The sequence below is a fragment of the Cherax quadricarinatus genome, chromosome 6, assembly GCF_038502225.1.
Source record: "Cherax quadricarinatus isolate ZL_2023a chromosome 6, ASM3850222v1, whole genome shotgun sequence".
NCBI lineage: Eukaryota > Metazoa > Arthropoda > Malacostraca > Decapoda > Parastacidae > Cherax > Cherax quadricarinatus.
The window spans coordinates 65749878-65765689 of record NC_091297.1 but is presented as its reverse complement, the minus strand read 5'-3'; the positions used below and the strand labels follow the sequence as shown (position 1 = coordinate 65765689).

At 43.1% G+C, this 15812-nt stretch overlaps 1 protein-coding gene across 2 annotated transcripts in view; it reads left to right on the top strand.

Moving 5' to 3' along the window:
* Positions 1 to 14312, top strand: part of LOC128692955 (solute carrier family 22 member 20) — a 392405-nt gene extending 378093 nt beyond the window's left edge. For both annotated transcript variants that reach the window (XM_070081788.1, XM_070081794.1), the window contains one exon: positions 12790 to 14312. In XM_070081788.1, coding sequence (XP_069937889.1) covers positions 12790 to 13005 — 216 coding nt within the window. In that variant the 3' untranslated portion in view covers positions 13006 to 14312. The remainder of the gene's footprint in view (positions 1 to 12789) is intronic.
* The last annotated feature ends 1500 nt before the right edge of the window (positions 14313 to 15812 follow it).

Sequence of the window (15812 nt, the reverse complement as noted above, 5' to 3'; positions counted from 1 at the left end):
GACAGGTTTCTCATGTACAGTGGACTTGACTAGGGGTTCACTGGGGCTGTTGTACCGAAAGTGGAGACACCTCAGGTCATCCAAATCATCAGAGTCGCAGCTGCGAGAGGCTTGATGCTTGGTGGTAAGGTTCGATTTCTTGGTGGGTGTAGTACTAGCCATTACAATCATCAAGGCACTCATTTTCCGCTCTGTCGGCAAGTATGTCGTCACTCAGAGCAGCGAGCAAATTGCGGACATGGGACAGAATACAGTGACTCTGATAAAGTAACTACTTCTTTTGTTGACTCTGTGGGCACGACTCTTTCCCCGAGCTATGGGAAGGACTCCAACTATCACGACCGTTATGGTTGGAGTACTTATCATGCTGAACTGGAATACTTATCACTCTGAAATGGAGTACTTATCATGCTGAACTGGAGCTCTTATCATGCTGAACAGGAGAGGCCGCCAGCGGCACCCACTGGCAGCCTGTTACGCTCTGAAAATCGATGTTAAAGAAAGCTTATGCCAGTGAATACTCAACGTGGACTTTCACAAGTTACTGCAGATGATACACAGGAACTATGCAACAATTCAGAGGTGCACAGACAGTAAGCCTTCATGGCTAGTTTCCAAAGTTTCCACCAGAGGGCAGGTCTCTAGATGGGTATTCCCAAGCCTGCCTCGCTCTCATTTGCTGCCAACTCAACCTAGAGTCAACAACATTCCAATCCTCTCTCCCTCGCAGGCATGGCCCTCTGGGTCGCTCCATGACACTTAAATACACCATCTGTGTACCACGAAACCAAATAAAGGAACGTAGGCCCCGAAGAGCCTTATCAATGACCCTGCTTGCATACCCACCAAATCAATCACGACGACAAATGGTGGAAGTGTTGGTCACAGCAAACTGTGCTTGCCCAGAGAGAGGAAGGAAGAAGCATGAAGATGTTGACGACTTCATCACTCTATACAAGAAGAGATAGAAATAAATGGTATAAAATACCGACACAAAGGAAGAATAAACACAAAAGCAGTATAATGTGTTCCTTTATTAACAATGTTTCGCCCACACAGTGGGCTTTATCAGGTCACAAGCAGATCTACCTGGGTGAAAGGTATGTGATTATTTATAGGATGGAGTCAGGTGGAGAATGCTGGATCAGGTGGAGAATGCTGCTTTGTGACAATCTTCCGAGTTGGGTGACGGAGGCTAGGTCCTAGCCTCTGTCACATTACTCGGAAGATTGTCACATGCAGCATTCTCCACCTGACTCCATCCTATAAATACACACCTTTCACTCAGGTAGATCTGTTTATGTGCAACTCTTGGTTATCTTTATTGAGCAAACGTTTCGCCACACAGTGGCTTCATCAGTCCATACATAGGAGAAACTTGAAGAACAGGAGGAGAATGAGGTAATCAGTCCCTCAACCTTGAGTCGATGTGGTCAGTCCATCAATCTTGAATGGAATACGGCATATGTGTGGAGAAGCAGCTTATAAACCGTAGGCAGGAGAGGTGCAGCAGTTGTAGGTGGTGTCACATTTGTCCAATGTGGAAGTAGGTCGTGCCTAAGGGCTAGGCAAGCGAAGAATTCGCAAGTATTAAGATCCCAAGAAGTTGCAGTGTCTGACAGGATTGTAGATGAATGGTTCAGAGAACTGACGCGTTGATAAATTAGACACGTGTGCAATTCTTGGGTATCTTTATTGAGGAAACGTTTCGCCACACAGTGGCTTCATCAGATGAATGGTTCTCTGAACCATTCATCTGGTGAAGCCACTGCAGATGAATGGTTCTCACTGGTTCTCGCCACTGTGTGGGCGAAACGTTGTCAATAAAGGATCACATTATACTGCTTGTATGTTTATTTTTCCATACAAGAAGCATCAGTCTCTCTCCGAATTGTCCTGAAGTCGTGTCTGCAAGTTTCATCGTTCAGACACAGGATCAGCAGGATCCAGACAGAAATTTGTCGAAATTCTTCGAGAAATTTTCAAGGAATCACCTGGGTCTCCACAGCGTCCCACACTGTTGTTCAGTCACGTGTTCAGCATCACCTGTATGTTTCTGCTGTCGTTGTTCAGCTCAGCACGGCTATTTCAGCAACTTAGAGGTGTAAAGTAAAAGGACACAAGTGCAACTAATGTGACATTTATTGTGGCAACGTTTCGCTCTCCAGGAGCTTTATCAAGCTTGATAAAGCTCCTGGAGAGCGAAATGTTGCCACAATAAATGTCACATTAGTTGCACTTGTGTCCTTTTACTTTACATATTGTCGGTAATTATACCAACTTTATTACAACTTAGAGGTGAGCTGTGTGGTGCTCGGCGTCCAGTGTGCTTGATTATCCAAGTGGGTATGTTAGGTGAGGAGGGTAGGCGTGGCGGTCCTGGCTCCACCATATGCACCTCACTACACACTACCCACGTTCATCTCACACCATACGCCACTATGCTCTCACTCCCTCTCTGCTGTTTTTATGAATTCGGTGAGTTCTTTGCCAGAGCTGTGTATACAAGTGCCCGAGGTCACTCGAAGCCATGTGGATCACGAAGCCACGTGTGGATAGAGCCATGTAGATCTACAAGCCACGTGCAGAGAGCCACGTGAGTTACTAAAGCCATATACTGTTGTATGCTGCCCACATCACTCCCCTGACGAGCTGCCCGGCGTCAGCCCATGATGTCACCATACTGCCTGACGTCACCATTGTCCGACGTCACCTCATGACGTCACCCACGATGCTGCCCGACGTCACGACATTATCTTCCAACGTCACCCTGGACGTCTGCCTGACGTTAATTTGCAATATCACCCCATGACATCCCTCATGACGTCACGCCAGACATCACTACATGATGTCACATTGACAGTGTTATAGTTTCACAACAAGCAATTTGTTGCAGTATTGTCAACAACAATTGAAAGAAGAGATATATCACGTGTTAATTCCTCTCAGTTAGTGTTCTCGTGTCTTGGTGAATGTCTTAGTGTCGATTTTTGCACAGAAAAGCATCTTTTGATGGTGCAAGCCATATTGTAACTGCAGGTGCAATGCGGGTGTGTGCAAGTTTTCCATGTGTCTCAGTGTGTGGTCTGAGCCCAGATGTGTGTGTAGACCACAGTGTGGTCTGAGCCTAGACCATTGGTAACATCCTCATGGTACATGTCACCCATTGTGACCATTGACAACTGACATTAGTCAGTCCAGGCATCAGTTTATGAGCGTCTTAGCCCCCATGTACAGAAAGCTCTTATGCTCGCAGCTCGTAGATGACATGGCTGAGTCGTACCAATTATGACTCCCGTTGAGACTCGTTTCACTCCACCTCCTGACCGTCAGAGTGTACTTATGTGTAGAAAAGCAGTCTGAAGAGGCTTCGACTAACCTCTGCTATGACTCCAACTCTGTCAAGAGGATGACATGATCAAGCCGCAGTAGCTCTCTCGGCAGCCTGCACAAAGTATGATGTCACTTTCACTGTTAGCCCACTCACTCCAGTTATGGTGTATGCTACTATGACTTCCAGATGTTTTGCCTGAGTTGTCCCTACCATGACTCACTCCACACTAGCCGGCAGTGACAACCCCAGTGACAGCACCAGTTGAGAAATGCCCTCCTGAGTCGCTTGCCAGAAGAAGTCGTGCCCAGTCGCCAAGTACTGATGATGCCTCACTCGAGGGCACCAGCAGGAGGTGCCCCAGGTTGAATAAACCCTGCAGTGACTACTCCATAATGACTGCTTCACTGTTCCAGAGGAGACCGTACCCTGTTACGTTACAGCTCGGCCAAAACGATGTCTCCTGTGTTGCAGTATCTCTCCATACACAGGAAAGTGCACAGTGGCACCTGCCGAGGCTCACTGCCTTGGACCATGATGTTTAGCACATCCACCTTTTTTTTCTTCCCTCCCAGTAGGATTTTTTTTTTGTCTATGTTCACATGTATATAGTATGTTTTTATGTTCCTGCAAGAGAGAGACCGAATTTTTTTTTCAGTCAAGCATGGTCGAGGACGACCATTGGTAGGTAGTTGATCAAAATGTAGACAGTAAGAATACATGGCTAGTTTCCAAAGTTTCCACCAGAGGGTAGGTTTCTAGGTGAACATTCCCAGGCCTGCCTCACTCTCACTTGCCGCCAACTCAGACTAGAGTCAACAACACTCCACTCCTATCTCCCTTGTGGACATGTCCCTCTAGGTCGCCCCAGGGCACTTAAACACACTGCCTGTATACCACGAACCCAAATAAAGTAAGGAGCCTCCGAAGCCTTATCATTCATCCTCGGCATGCACAGGATACAAATCAATGAGGATAGATAGTTAGCAATTGCAAAATGCTGTAATTAAGTTTTAGGACCTGAATATCATGCTGGTAGTTAGCACCTGAGATATCAATGCCCTTGATAAGGTTATAAACTTCTCCCCTCAATTGAGTTCTAAAATAAACCGTACCACGGGCGGGTTTAGAACCCACGATCAGAGAGTATCAAAACTCTAAACTGTCGCGTTAGCCACTGGGCCAGCTAGCCGCAATAAGCTTTATGCAACTAGGTGTATTTATACATCATGGGAAGGTTAGCATAGGCACCACTGTGACCAGCTAGCTGGAGATTCGTCTGTAAAAAACTTGCAGTTGTGGTCACAGTGGTGCCTATGTTAACCTTCCTATGGTGTATAAATATACCTAGTTGGATGAATCTTATTCTGGCTAGCTGGCCCAGTGGCTAACGTGACGGTTTGGAGTTTTGAGACTCTCTGATCGCGGGTTCTAACCCCGCCCATGGTATGGTTTGTTTGCAATCGTGTCATTACGATATCGCGAGTCGCGTTCTAAAGTAATTGAACTTAGATCTTCAATATCCGACCGGCACTCAATTAGCAACCAGAAACTCGCTAAGAACAGATCAAGAGAGGCTGCCAGCGACAGCCTCTCCTGATCTGTTTCCAGACATGTCCTGCACCATACGACGCAAAATGTAGCACTCGTTGGAGGTATGACTCGTAGAGTTATGGTACATGCCCGAACCATCTCAGTGCTGGGTATGAGGACGATTACAGTCGTTGCATGGGAACCTAGGTTTAGTACATTCCGATTAGTAGTGTCAACACCTACCACAGTTGAAACAAGTTACTATATGCTTGGCTGGTAGAGCCGGCGGTGGTGAATGGTGCTGACGCTTACCCTTTTGCTTGTTATTCGCACTCGACCTATCGTTATTCGTACTCGACCTGTTGTTATTCGTACTCGATCTATTGTTATTCGTACTTGACCTATTTGTCTTAGTGTGGGGCGGAGTACCACTGGCCAGTGACTGTTTAATTGCTGTAGGGAATGTGACTGCACGCTATACAGGCGGTGCTGCTAGGGCTGGCGCTAAGGGAACCGGCACCATTGTGTCAACAATACGGCAAGCCTTGCCTCTCTCATTAGGTGGCTTGAGTCCTTCTATGGCCTCGAATGCACCCTGAACTTCGTGGTGGGAAGGTGGGGCACCTGGCCGCAAGACGCCTACGGCCATCATGGGGATGATGTTTCTGACCTGGATACACTCATCGGCAGTAACCCACTTGGTTGGCCTTACCGCTTCCCCGAAGTCTTTACACGTCTGTTCAAAACAGCAAATTAAGGTGAGTGGGCTCTCATGCACAGACTGAGACTCATTCAAAGTATTAGCGAGGATATCGAGACAGTGGTGCTGCTTGCCACGCCGGAAGCAAAGTCGGAACTCCTTGAGTTCTGACCATGACTGAAGGTTGCTCTCTCTGGAGCTGATATCACACTGTTAGCTAGGTCTACTGCTGCAGCAGCAGCAGCACGAATGTACTGTGTATCTGTGGGGTTATCATATCAACCCTTATCCGCAGTTTCGATGGACAGTTACCACATCTCCAGCATCCCCGAGCTACCATCGGTTTGGCCAACCGAAGGAAGAGTTTCCCTAGAAGTACGATCGGGCACACTAACATTGGCTTGAGCTGAAGAAGCGATACGAAGTGTTAGCCATGACGTAAGAGATGAACGAAGCGTAACTGTGTCATATGTGTCTTACCTAACAACCTGTCGGTATTTTATACCATTTTAATGTTCAGAGGTAAATAGTACAAAAACTGAAAATGGTACGCAGTTTGCTATAAGTTAGCACGGAGTCAGAGAGAACACAGCACGATGTTATGTGATGTGTCTAGTTAGTTTAATATGTTTATTATGCACCACATACCCATCCTGTGGGCGGTAGTCACCACATACCTATCCTGTGGGCGGTAGTCAAAAGATTACAGAGGTACATAATGGGTCCAGGGACTGGACCCCAAAGTTTTGATAGCAGAGTAAGTTACAAATGGGTAATGAACTCCAGATGTGCTTATACATTAGAATAATGTTGAAAACATGACAACAAAAGTTAAATGATACACTCTGAAAATCGACGTTAAAGAAAGCTTATGCAAGTGAATACTCAACATGGACTTTCACAAATTACCGCAGATGATATACAGGAACTATGCAACAATGCAGAGGTGGATAGCAATTGCAAAATGTTGTAATTAAGTTTTAGGACCTGAATAGCATGTGATATCAAGGCCCTTGATAAGTCATTTAAGAACATAAGAAAGAAGGAACACTGCAACAGGCCTACTGACCCATGCGGAGCAGGTCCATGTCCTCCCCCCCCGGATTAACCCAATGATCCACCCTCCCCGGATTAGCCCAATGATCCACCCAGTCTGGTCACCTCCACTCAAGGAAGGAGCACGGCGCCAGACCCAGCAGCACAAGCAAGTCAGGTCCAACTCACACCCACCCACACCCACTCATGTATTTATCCAACCTATTTTTAAAACTACACAATGTTTTAGCGTCTATGACGGTACTCGGGAGTTTGTTCCCCTCATCCACAACTCTATTACCAAACCAATACTTTCCAATATCCTTCCTGAATCTGAATTTTTCCAACTTGAAACCATTGTTGCGAGTCCTGTCTTGGCTGGAAATTTTCAGCATGCTATTTACATCCCCTTTATTTATTCCTGTTTTCCATTTATACACCTCGATCATATCCCCCCTAATTTTACGCCTCTCGAGAGAGTGCAGATTCAGAGCCTTCAGTTTATCCTCATAGGGAAGATTTCTGATACATAGGATCATCTTTGTCATCCTCCTCTGTACATTTTCCAGAACATTTATATCCATTCTGTAATACGGTGACCAGAACTGAACAGCATAGTCTAAATGAGGCCTAACCAAGGACATATAGAGTTGAAGAACTACCTGAGGACTTCTATTATTTATACTTCTAGATGAAGCCAAGAATTCTGTTAGCTTTATTGCGAACACTAATGCACTGTTGTCTTGGTTTTAGATTACTGCTAACCAGAACTCCTAAATCCTTTTCGCAAGCAGTAGTATTAAGATCTACATTATTTAGTTTATATGTCACATAGTTATTTACCTGTCCAACATTTATAACTTTGCATTTGTCAATATTAAACTGCATCTGCCACTTCTCCGACCATTGCATCAGTCTATTCAAATCATCCTGGAGTGCTCTAGTGTCCTCATTAGAATGAATTGGACGGCCTATTTTGGTGTCATCAGCAAATTTGCTTATGTCGCTATTTATTCCCTCATCTATGTCGTTTATGTAAATTGTGAACAACAACGGGCCCAACACTGACCCCTGAGGAACACCGCTTGTGACGTGCCCCCATTCTGATTTCTACCCATTTATGCAAACTCTCTGCTGCCTATTTGTCAGCCTTGCCTCTACCCAGGAAAAAAACTTCTCCTATTCCGTGTGCCTTAAGTTTCCTCAATAGCCTCTGGTGTGGAACTCTATCGAAAGCCTTACTGAAGCCCATATACACAATATCATATTCATTACCATGATCTACCTCCTCAAACACCTTAGTGAAAAAAGTTAGTAAATTCGTAAGACAGGGACGCCCCTTTGTAAAACCGTGTTGAGATTCATTAATAAATCTGTGCCTATCAAGATGGCTACGAATTGCTTCGGCAATTGTTGATTCCATAAATTTTCCCACTATGGGGGTAAGGCTTATTGGTCTATAGTTCGAAGCCAAGGACCTGTCACCTGCCTTGTAAATAGATATTACATTTGCGATTTTCCACTTATCAGGCACTAGGGACCAGAAACTCGCTAAGAACTCTTCATAGTAGCATCTGTGGTTGAGGGACATGGTTTAATGGCCCTTAGGAAGGACTGGTGGTGGCGACCTGCCCACTGTGTTCCTTTTGCCTAAGGGCTCTTTTAAAACGGCAGGTTGCCTCAAGGATACATTCCTTCTTTTCAGCATAACGTTTCTGAAGGTCATTCATTTCAGTTCTGTCTTCTGAACTCATCAGCAAGCCCTCAAGTTGCTCATATGCTACTGTGTAGGCCCGTTGCCTCCTTTCCAGTAAATTTAAGTTACCTTCTAACTCTAACTCGATAGCTAGTGCACTGAGCTCACACACTGAGGTCCGGAGTTCGAATCTCCGGTACGGCTGGATAACATTAGGACGTGTTTCCATATGACACCTGCTGTCTCTGTTCATCCATCAGTATAAAATGGGTACCTGGGTGTTAGTCGACTGGTGTGGGTCTCATCCTGAGACAAAACTGACCTAATTTGCCCAAAATGTTCTGCATAACAAGCGGCTTTCTATATAGCAATGTGTCGTTGATGTCACTAGACCTGTATACCTTGTACATGTGCTTGTAGAAATATATATATATATATATATATATATATATATATATATATATATATATATATATATATATATATATATTATTATTATTATTATCATTATTATTATTATTATTATTATTATTATTATTATTATTATTATTATTATTATTATTATTATTATTATTATTATACGTAATCAACTGGATTACCCTGGATCAGTGTTTCACAGACATTAATCGCTCTCGTGATGAGGGGCCTGCTTCCAGGGTAGGCTCAGCCTTCAGTTGTCTAACGTAGCCATGGCGACTTACAACTCAGCAAAGACTATCAGTATCGAGATAACAACAGTTGTAGTTGACAGCTGAGTGGAGCTGACAGCTTTGTGACTCAGACTCCATCGAATAAATGTCAATGTGGTGGTACATCTGGGTGTTTAATCACTCCATCTATTCTGACCGCTAGACAGGTGCTGTCTACTAGACAGTAGCTACACTTTTCCCACCTAACGCGTGTACTGACCTCGTGTGTATCCACTGGGTTATCACGTCAAATCCTGGTTCAGTCAAAAAGAACAGGGTGTGTGAATGTATGTGTACCTGGTGGTCAGGTGTTGTTGCAGTAACGTCACAAGATAGCGTTGTGGGTGTGGTGCCAGATGGCACCATCATTCATATTTTATGATGGCCTCCTCCGGAGGTGTCGCTGCACCCCTCGGGATTCAAACTGCTGTCATTTTGAATTACAGACTCCATTTGGTGCCTAGTTAGCCAGCTGTTTCTAAATGCTACTGACAATGTAATGTAGAATACGTTACCTCTACTACACAAAGACCTCTGCTGAGCGTCTCTGTGTGTGATTAATAGTTAATAACGAAAGACCAATTGCCTGTAGTGACAATTTTACTCTTAGTCACTGGTATAATCTAGGTTCTAGCTAGTTCTAGTTATGTTCTGCCTATCTAACGAATCTGTAGAATCACGTCCGGTTCGTAAACCACATCCGGTTCGTAAGGACCACTAATGTGTAGAATTGAGGGCGTATGTATAGGTGTATGATTGATTAGTGATCCAGTGAATTTGCTCATGGAATTCAACCCAAGAAACCTGCCGTCCCTTTTCTGAAACTGAATCTCACCTTGATTTCTACATCAGAGCAGTGTAAGCCGGTTGTAGGTGCATCTCTGGTGAGCCTCCATAATATTAAAAAATACTGGTCAGCCTCCATAATATTAAAAAAAAAATGCGCATTTAATGATACTGTTGATGGGTGCTTACCATCGTGCATTGTGGTGGGGGTCTATGTTGCTATAGTAGGGACACTTGAGATACGTGTAATGAGTCACTGATTTGCAACCGGTGTTGTAGGAGCGGAGATGCCTCCTGTTGTTATGAAATGTGATCTAATTAGCATTGCAATGTGTTAACGGATGTTAGAGAACTTTATAGCACTAGCCTAGTGTGGGGGTAAGTAGCCCCCTAACTAGATAGTTAATAGATCGGCAGAGTCTGTATGCCTGTCTCTTCACTAATGTGTTTATTTCGTGACTGAAGCCTGGCTACCCGGCATGGGTAGGTGTACTCTCGTGGGTACCTGGTCAAATTCCCATTGTTGTTAGTTTTGTGTAGGCTGTGAGAAGTGATTGTAGATGCTAAAGTAAACTGCTGTATGTCTAACTCTAGCTTAAATACTTATAAATTAAGAGTGAATAAGGAAATGTAGCAACTTCGAGTAGGCAGGCATAGTGTGGGTGCCCATCTCGATGTTCATGTCTCAATCACACCCCTTCCCCTGATTTCCCCTAACGGTTACAGGGAATCAGTTGCCTTCTCTGATTTCCCACATCCTCTACATCATAACCTGCGGAAAAGCACTTGCATGCACTTATTCACTACGACGCTACAAACTCACACTTTCTCAATATCAAGGAATTTAAGCTTTAAACATTGTAGTAAATGAACTTAATTAAATAATCAGTCATTAGTTATAAGTTAATTTTTAGGTTGTCCGAAATGTTGTGCATAACCAGAGGCTTTCCATAAAGTACTGTACGTCAGTCATGATATAATCGTATAACAATTGTTTACTTAGTTATGGTAATAACTATAATCATTACCATTAAAGTCTTACCTGTTTTCTCCTGCATCTATATACCTGTCCTTGATACTGATTATGATGTTGGGGTTAAACATGTGATTGGTTGTGTCTGTGCGTGGCCACATCTGTGATTTTATTAGCATAGTAAAAAATCAAAAGACGTGATGCTGAGAAGTGGTTAGAGTCATTTTTACTTAGCACCACTTAGAAGTTCTTCTTTTTATCTAATACCTAGATAAAACCTGTGATTTTGTTAGTAGAGTAAAAAAAAGAAAACAAAAGACGTGAAGGGTTAGATAGTGAGAGTACATTAATGCAGCGAAGTCAAATTCAAGTTCTAATTTTTATTTCTTTGCAAAGTTTACAATGTTTAATTCCAATATTTATTTGCAAGTGCAAAGAAAACCACTATCAAGACTAAACCTAAGTTACCCAAAAATAGACTTTATTCAATACCTAGCTAATGAGAAAAAAATCCAGTTTATATAGGGCTCCTGGAGTAAGTAGTTAGGTATACGTATGTGAGTCAGCTGGCGTCCTACTGAATCACGCTGGGTCGCCAAAGTGAACATATTGCATTTTGCTTAATGGTGTTTAATCTTGTTTTCTTGAACTAGTAGCCTGGCTGTGTCCCACTCCATTACATGGGAATGGAGATAAATGGTATAAAATATCGACACGCTAGGAAGACATCACTCGTAAGGGACGCTACAAGATTCAATCTTCTGCAAGGGTATACGTAATCCCTTGCAACGATTGCAACTAATTATTCGTGGGCGAGACATCCAGAGACCCCAAACAAGTTTTTCAGAACACCAATACGCATTCAGAATGGATGAGTGGCGGAATGCTTGTGCTTTACATAGAGTCTTTCACAGTCATTTAATGAACTACATAGATTTAAAACAATCGCACTCAACAAAGGTTCACATTATACTGCATTTGTGTCTATTTTCGTACATGCGAGTTAGATAAAATCAGGCAATTGTTTCAAGAAAATGAGAAGATTGACCATAGATGTTTGGAATTATTTACAATTAAACTGACTAACAACATTAAACAAACCTGTGATATGTTCATTTTGTGAGCACTCATAGCATACACCATCTTGGAACACGGGAAACCCAGCATGCGCCTGTATGCGCCTGTATGCAACATACTACTCAATATATGTTCATCTGACTCTAAGAAAGACATATATGCATGCAGTAACTAGTACATTTTTTCGGGAGACGTTGCGCAATGGCGGCTTTATTATTCAGTACAGATAATAAAAAAAACACGAAGTATGCATGGTGGAACAGGTCAGGCAGGTACTGCACGAGCTGTGAGGTGGAACAAGTCAGGCAGGTACTGCACGAGCTGTGAGGTGGAACAGGTCATGCAGGTACTGCACGAGCTGTGAGGTGGAACAGGTCAGGCAGGTACTGCACGAGCTGTGAGGTGGAACAGATCAGGCAGGTACTGCACGAGCTGTGAGGTGGAACAATGATGGCTGTGTTCTGTCTGGGTAGGATTTATTGGACAAGCTTTACCGAATTTACTAAACTGCCTGTGTTTTCTATTCTCTGTACTGGATTGATAAAAAAAAAAAAAACACTAGTTGGTGAGACGCCTCCTCAATAAGTATTCTAGTTACCATGCGCAAATGTATCCTTGCATATTTGTGGGTGTTAAAAGCCATTTATACCTGTCTACCTGCTTTTAATACCTTATATAAGCTGTTTTTTTTTTTCAAATTGCTCTATGTATTGGAGAAAACCCACTCGTGAGTAACACGGTATACCAGTAAACAGCTTACAACATGGTCTCACTGTGACATCCAGCTTTGTTAGTATGGGTCCAAATAGCGTACTGATGGCAATATTGAAAAAAAGACAAATATTAACATGGAAACTATTGTCTCTTTTAATTACTCCTTAAGAACTGCCACACCAACGGCAGGATCACAGCACAAAAGTCTTATAGCCTACACAAATGTCGCACTTTAAGAAAGATGTCTCTCAACAGACTGAGGACTATCCCTGGATAAGCATGGTGGCGTTTGGGTTGTGTGCCATCCTGGCTGGTAGTCTGGTCTTCTTGCTGCCGGAGACCAATGGACAGCCGATGCTGGAGACCGTGGCAGACCTGCGGAAACGTCTGTCACACAAGAAACTCAGTAAAACGGACATAGATGATGCTATAACCAACACAAATTATAAAGAGGGTTCACCACTTGATTGATCAAGATGGAGTTGAAGCTCATTGTATCCATTGACGTTTTATACACACACAACACTGTATCTACTGACTTCTACACGCATACAACACTGTATCTACTGACTTCTACACGCATACAACACTGTATCTACTGACTTCTACACGCATACAACACTGTATCTACTGACTTCTACACGCATACAACACTGTATCTACTGACTTCTACACGCATACAACACTGTATCTACTGACTTCTACACGCATACAACACTGTATCTACTGACTTCTACACGCATACAACACTGTATCTACTGACTTCTACACGCATACAATACTGTATCTACTGACTTCTACACGCATACAATACTGTATCTACTGACTTCTACACGCATACAATACTGTATCTACTGACTTCTACACGCATACAACACTGTATCTACTGACTTCTACACGCATACAACACTGTATCTACTGACTTCTACACGCATACAACACTGTATCTACTGACTTCTACACGCATACAACACTGTATCTACTGACTTCTACACGCATACAACACTGTATCTACTGACTTCTACACGCATACAATACTGTATCTACTGACTTCTACACGCATACAATACTGTATCTACTGACTTCTACACGCATACAATACTGTATCTACTGACTTCTACACGCATACAACACTGTATCTACTGACTTCTACACGCATACAACACTGTATCTACTGACTTCTACACGCATACAACACTGTATCTACTGACTTCTACACGCATACAACACTGTATCTACTGACTTCTACACGCATACAACACTGTATCTACTGACTTCTACACGCATACAATACTGTATCTACTGACTTCTACACGCATACAATACTGTATCTACTGACTTCTACACGCATACAATACTGTATCTACTGACTTCTACACGCATACAACACTGTATCTACTGACTTCTACACGCATACAACACTGTATCTACTGACTTCTACACGCATACAACACTGTATCTACTGACTTCTACACGCATACAACACTGTATCTACTGACTTCTACACGCATACAACACTGTATCTACTGACTTCTACACGCATACAACACTGTATCTACCGACTTCTACACGCATACAATACTGTATCTACTGACTTCTACACGCATACAATACTGTATCTACTGACTTCTACACGCATACAACACTGTATCTACTGACTTCTACACGCATACAATACTGTATCTACTGACTTCTACACGCATACAATACTGTATCTACTGACTTCTACACGCATACAACACTGTATCTACTGACTTCTACACGCATACAACACTGTATCTACTGACTTCTACACGCATACAATCTACACTGACTTCTACACGCATACAACACTGTATCTACCGACTTCTACACGCATACAACACTGTATCTACCGACTTCTACACGCATACAACACTGTATCTATCTACTGACTTCTACACGCATACACTGCATCTACTGTACACGCATACAACACTGTATCTACCGACTTCTACACGCATACAACACTGTATCTACCGACTTCTACACGCATACAACACTGTATCTACTGACTTCTACACGCATACAACACTGTATCTACCGACTTCTACACGCATACAACACTGTATCTACTGACTTCTACACGCATACAACACTGTATCTACCGACTTCTACACGCATACAACACTGTATCTACTGACTTCTACACGCATACAACACTGTATCTACTGACTTCTACACGCATACAACACTGCATCTACTGACTTCTACACGCATACAACACTGTATCTACCGACTTCTACACGCATACAACACTGTATCTACCGACTTCTACACGCATACAACACTGTATCTACTGACTTCTACACGCATACAACACTGTATCTACCGACTTCTACACGCATACAACACTGTATCTACCGACTTCTACACGCATACAACACTGTATCTACCGACTTCTACACGCATACAACACTGTATCTACCGACTTCTACACGCATACAACACTGTATCTACCGACTTCTACACGCATACAACACTGTATCTACTGACTTCTACACGCATACAACACTGTATCTACCGACTTCTACACGCATACAACACTGTATCTACTGACTTCTACACGCATACAACACTGTATCTACCGACTTCTACACGCATACAACACTGTATCTACCGACTTCTACACGCATACAACACTGTATCTACCGACTTCTACACGCATACAACACTGTATCTACCGACTTCTACACGCATACAACACTGTATCTACCGACTTCTACACGCATACAACACTGTATCTACTGACTTCTACACGCATACAACACTGCATCTACTGACTTCTACACGCATACAACACTGTATCTACTGACTTCTACACGCATACAACACTGTATCTACCGACTTCTACACGCATACAACACTGTATCTACTGACTTCTACACGCATACAACACTGTATCTACTGACTTCTACACGCATACAACACTGTATCTACTGACTTCTACACGCATACAACACTGTATCTACCGACTTCTACACGCATACAACACTGTATCTACTGACTTCTACACGCATACAACACTGTATCTACCGACTTCTACACGCATACAACACTGTATCTACCGACTTCTACACGCATACAACACTGTATCTACCGACTTCTACACGCATACAACACTGTATCTACTGACTTCTACACGCATACAACACTGTATCTACTGACTTCTACACGCATACAACACTGTATCTACTGACTTCTACACGCATACAACACTGTATCTACTGACTTCTACACGCATACAACACTGTATCTAC